The 5,490-nt window shown below is 35.3% G+C and overlaps 1 protein-coding gene across 7 annotated transcripts in view; it reads left to right on the top strand.

Annotated features, from left to right (window-relative positions):
- Positions 1 to 5,490, top strand: part of LOC105162422 (multisubstrate pseudouridine synthase 7) — a 19,634-nt gene that overhangs the window by 4,374 nt on the left and 9,770 nt on the right. For all 7 annotated transcript variants that reach the window (XM_020694029.1, XM_020694028.1, XM_020694026.1 and 4 more), the window contains exons 7-12: positions 257 to 336; positions 423 to 485; positions 587 to 674; positions 2,175 to 2,277; positions 2,372 to 2,475; positions 4,203 to 4,276. In XM_020694029.1, coding sequence (XP_020549688.1) covers positions 257 to 336; positions 423 to 485; positions 587 to 674; positions 2,175 to 2,277; positions 2,372 to 2,475; positions 4,203 to 4,276 — 512 coding nt within the window. The remainder of the gene's footprint in view (positions 1 to 256; positions 337 to 422; positions 486 to 586; positions 675 to 2,174; positions 2,278 to 2,371; positions 2,476 to 4,202; positions 4,277 to 5,490) is intronic.

Below are 5,490 nucleotides of genomic sequence, written 5' to 3'. Positions count from 1 at the left end.
GGGGGGGGGGGGGGGAACAAAAGAAAACAGTCAATTTGACCATTTGGAATTAAGAATCCTATTTTATAAGATCATATCAATTTTTTATTTCTGTAAAGACTATAATTGCATCCTGTTTATAGACACTATCTCAAAAAGTGCTGACTTCTATATGTCTATGTTAAGTATATTGCTTACTGAGTGGTATGCATAGTAATTTGCTGGTTTTATCTCTTGTTATCATACAATTCATTAACTTAGTTCATCTTTGTGTTAGGTTACCGTTTTTAAGCAGCGGGCAAGTAGATTAGCAGCACTTAATGAAAAATTAATTGGTATTAAAGTCGGAAACTTCTGGTAAGAGCATGGCCAAGCAATTGGTGTCTACATGCATATTATGATTCTACGCTATTCTGCTTGACTGAATTTTTTTTATTTTGCAGCCATGTGAACGACGGACTTGTTCTTGGCCAACTCCAAGGAAACCGATTCACAATCACATTAAGGTCTAGTCAAATGCAACATTCCCATATAAAAGCATTGATTTACTATTACACTATGCTTTCATGCATATTGAATCTGTAGTTGGACTTTTCCATATTTGCAGAAGTGTTAGTGCTGAAACTGAAGATATTGTTAAAGCATCTGCAACTGCCTTAGGGGAGAATGGATTTATCAACTATTTTGGTTTACAGGTTATTTTACGGATCTAAATAGTTTCTGCTGCTCTATGTTTACCTCTGCCCCTATTGTTGATTGTTTATGCTTAACAAGAGTTTTGGGAACTAGGTAGGAATTTGTGTTCCTGATTTTACTCTCTTTAACTTGGGTAGCTGATTTAACATGGAGATAAACAAATGAATATTGTCTTAGGTGACAGTGGAAACCAACTCTCAATTATCTGAACAGACCAAAAGTCTGAACTTAATGTGATGAATAGCAGGTTTTAATGTAAAACACCAAGTGGAATTAATCTGAAAGTAATATAAGTTTCTATTAGTCTATATAAGCATATTGTTCGTCCAAAGATAGATGAAATCATTGCTGATATGTCCACAGATTCTTAGGTTATTAGGACTTTGCATAAATTGAGTGAAGTTTCTGAAATCAGAATAGTTGTTCATAAATCTTTCTAGATTAAAAGTTACCTATTTCCTTAATGTTTAAGGAACTGAGAGAGTAGGCTGGAGCAACTCAAGGTATGCTAACTTGAAGGTAGCTAAACAAAATGACGAAACCGGAGAGATGGATGTTTGATTGATGCATATGTGATCATTGTTCTCTGTTATGTCCTACATAGTGTGTTATCATTAGGGGCTGATAACTAATGGTGTTTTCTAATTATATTGGTTGGCTGTCTTGTGCTGCCATGTAGATTGGAGTCCAGTACATGGACATAAAAGGTACATATGGTGGTTAAGTACTTAGGTTGGTAACTACATATCACATGGAGATGAAAGGTTGTTTGGTTTGCACTTTGATCAGCTGGTATGTTCATTTTAACAGATGACATTGCTCCGACAGAATGAACCAGAAATGGAATGACATTGCTCCGACATACGTGGTTTGGCTAATAAGAAGCATACAGAGGGGACTTGATTTTATTGTGACAGATTACGTTTACAAACTCGTACATTCTACAAATTGGTGAAAATGCTAATATATCCTTGGAGATAGGAAATAAATTCTCAGCCAAATTACGCATATACATGTAGAAGTTGGTAGTTATTTTTTAGATTTATCCCATTTTCGTTGGATGTTATAAAAGTTGAACACCTTCTTATAATGTGTATAACTTATACTTCATAAAAATGTAGACTAACATGCAAATAATATTAACAGTATCTGAAATTGCACTATTGCAGTATATTTTCGTAGTCAACCTGCTTATTGTTTAAAGTTTTTTGCATGTTTATGGTGCATAAGGAAAAGTTTGGAAGCAATCTTGGATATCCATCTACAGTCCAAAAAATACAGTATTGCTCTGTTGTATGATGCTTTTGATAGCTAATAGTTAATGTCATATGCAAAAGAAATCATTATGTGGATAACAGAGATATTTAAATTTCAAATTGGTATCTGCTAAATTTCTAACTTAAGCTATTAACCTTCTGTCAAGGATCAGTATTTACTAATCTATGCATTTGTTTTTATATTTTGGGCACTAACTATCACTTTTTGCATGATACTTTCAGCGGTTCGGAAGCAGTTCTATACCAACTCATCTCATAGGAGCTGCATTACTGCGTGGAGAATGGAAAGCTGCTGTCAGCTTGATTCTCGACCCAAGAGAAGGGGATATCCTTTTCCATTTCTGTTCACATGTTTAGGTATTTGGAATAAGAATGGCATCGTTATATATATGATTTTCTTAACTAAGATGTTTGATTACAGAAGGATGTCACAAGAAAGATAAGGGAATACTTCAAGGAGAGTGGTGATGTTGAAGGGACTCTAAGACAGTTACCACGCCATCTAGTTGCAGAACGTGCTATTGTAAGTCTTAGAATCAGCATCACTACACCCCCTTTTTTCATAGCAGTATGTTATGCAACTTCTTGTCAAAGTTCAAAATGTCCAACTTTTGAGCCTTTTTTGAATGGGGTGAGAATTAGGAGTGTGACAAACAAGTAATTACATAAGCTTGTTTGGTTGGAGTGGAGAGAAGACAAGGAAGTGAAATATGAATGAAGTTATACCCTAAACTCATGTTTACTTCCCTTTTGAAATTGGCAGAGGAGCTCAAGCAGTGAGAAGCTTGCGCTAACCTTAAGATGATTTGGTCTCTCCCCTCATAATTTCTAGTTTGTGTCTTCTCGCATTGTTTCTTTGAAGTCCCTTATGTTACTCCGCAATGCATGGACCATGCTGCAAGCTCTTGAAGCATCCCAAAATTCAACACAGCTAAATTGAAATTCTCCATGTAGTCTAACATTTAACACTTTATAAAGCATCTGTACCTAAAATATTTTTTAAATTCATAAATTGATGTACTCCACCAATCAAATAAACTCTAGTGCAGTGACGTCATCAGTGTTTGAAAAGCCATTTTCGTCCTATGTCCTGGGCCGGGGTATAATCAGAATAGCATAGGTAATGAGGGCGAGCATTTAGCCGCTTGGTTGTACTCCTGATGGCATGGGACCTTCCCAAGAACCTTGGGACATGCCTTTGCCAGATAGAATCTTGTTCAAGTTCCTAATTGTTTAAAGCTTTAAACACTTTCTGGCCCATATTTGGACCATTTTGAAAAATACATGGTGCATCACAAATCTGGGTATTTAGTACATGCATTGAAATTCTAAATTAAATTAGTGTCCCACAATTAATTAAGGCTTTTAAATGAAAGAGCCCATCCGTAAATGAATTCTTGAAGAAAGTACCAAATGATAGGCATTAAGATCCTTCTTTAACTTAGCTCCAGAATTTGTTGCATATCCAGTTTCTTTTTTAAAGAATATATTCATCTTATTTTTTAATAGGTTTGCTGTTCATAAACGATTTTGTATTCCTTTACTATAATCTCTTACAAACAAGAATAATGATTAAAGCTCAAATACTTCTTCTTGTTCTTAATGTTTCTCCTAAGGTTAAGTAAATGAAGTTCTTCTGCGTAAGGTTCCTACATTTCGAGTTTTCTGGTTAACATTGTTTTATAAGCCTACCCCCTTGTGGATCATGCCCTGACCCAAGAAACATGGAACATCTTGTGTTCTTCACCTTAAAGCTTTGATGTTTGTGTCTCATTCACGGGCTCTTCCAATTTGGCCAATACCACATTATTATGAGTTAGAACAGTTGAAATAATTGTAATATACGCGTATTACTAGCATGTAAACTTGAAAAGCAACTTGCCGAACAGCATAAGGCTTTTGAATTCCTGTCAGCTTTCTATTTTCAAGTTATCTAAACCATATTTAAGGCTCTTACCTTGTGTTGAAGAGCTCAGGCTCTTGGCGGAGAGAGTTTCCTTAACTACCAAGACTGCTGCTTTCAACTCAGAGAAAAGCTGTGACTAAAATCATTACTAAAAATAGTTAACACTATAAACAAGAGAAATGGAAGCAAGAACTTATGCATCTTGTCATTGCTTGAAATTCAGTCTTTCTCATCTGCTATTTTTCTTAAACTATCATATCTTTTTCACTTGATTTGGAGCATTGCTTCGACATGTTTATGCGTAGCTCTTGTTCATGACAAACAATTTCTTTTTTTATTTCCAGCTGCATTGTTTCCGGAAATGTCCTGGAAATTACTTACAAGCTTTGCTGGCTATACCTCGGACATTGAGAATGATGTAAGTATTTGATGTAGGCTTGATATTATTTCATACTTATGTGCATTTGCTTTTCTTCACTGTCAAGTACCTGAATTTAGTATTCTGTACCTTACAAGGTACTTAGATGCGTGCTTATTAGTATAAAGAGTGGACATTCTTTTCGTAGAACCCATTCGTTTGTGGAAGACAAAAATACCTCACTGGATATGGTTTGCAAGATACCAATTTCATACCCCATTGTATCAATTAGTTGGTATACTTGGGACTGTTTTGCCTATATATAGCTCATCTTTGGGGAATGGGATGCACAAGTACATGTTTCACGAAATTTTAAAACTCAACTATGTTTTCAGAAAACTTAAATAACAATTAATTGTATGAGTGAGTTGCAATTAGCTTCAATAGAAGCATGGACTCCTTGCGTCTTTGGTTATGCATAAGTTGATGAAACATCTTGCTTACAGTTTAAGTATTTACGTGAAAGAACCATAGTCGAAGAAATTGGAATAATCCTTTGTATTATAAAAAATAGGGTTTCACTTGAATGAAAAGTGTCGTACAAAACCCAACAAGACTTACATTTAGATTGACGAACCAATCCTGAGTGTGATTCTAACATATAAAGAAATCATTTCATCCCAATTGTTGTCCTATGTGCGAGAAATTATGAGACTAATTTAGAAAGCAGCAAATAATGTTTGAACTAGATGAGTATATAGAGCTGAAAGGTATGCATGTCATATTATTTGATGTCAGATCAGAAGTAAGGTTGAATGTCATGGGTGAGTGGGAAACAAAGATGTAGGAGGTGTCACACACTCGGTCTTCAGATGGAGGGTTAGCTGGTCAACAGTATTCTACCATGTGTTAGAAGGGAAAACAGGACATCAACAGACATAGTAATTGGAAAGACACAAGTTTCTTTTCTAGGTTGGCGCAAAGAGTAGAGAGGATACATCTAGACCAACATTGGCACCACTGCAACAAGATTGTGCAATGATGTGGAGTGTACTTAGAGAAACTGGCATTTACTATGAATGATTGTCAAGGATCTGACTATGGCATCTATTTTTATGACAAGCGTTTCTTGGAAAAAATATTTAACGGAACTATAATCAATCATTTCCTGAAGTGTAAAGAAACTACAGTTGCATGCTAGATGGGTAACAAAAAATTTTCATCTTGGAGTATCATGAATCATGATGGCAGGGGGAGTTAGCACTTAGTATTAA

The sequence above is a fragment of the Sesamum indicum genome, linkage group LG5 (assembly GCF_000512975.1).
Source record: "Sesamum indicum cultivar Zhongzhi No. 13 linkage group LG5, S_indicum_v1.0, whole genome shotgun sequence".
NCBI lineage: Eukaryota > Viridiplantae > Streptophyta > Magnoliopsida > Lamiales > Pedaliaceae > Sesamum > Sesamum indicum.
Note: the sequence above shows the minus strand (reverse complement) of the source record. Positions and strands in the feature narration are given on the sequence as shown.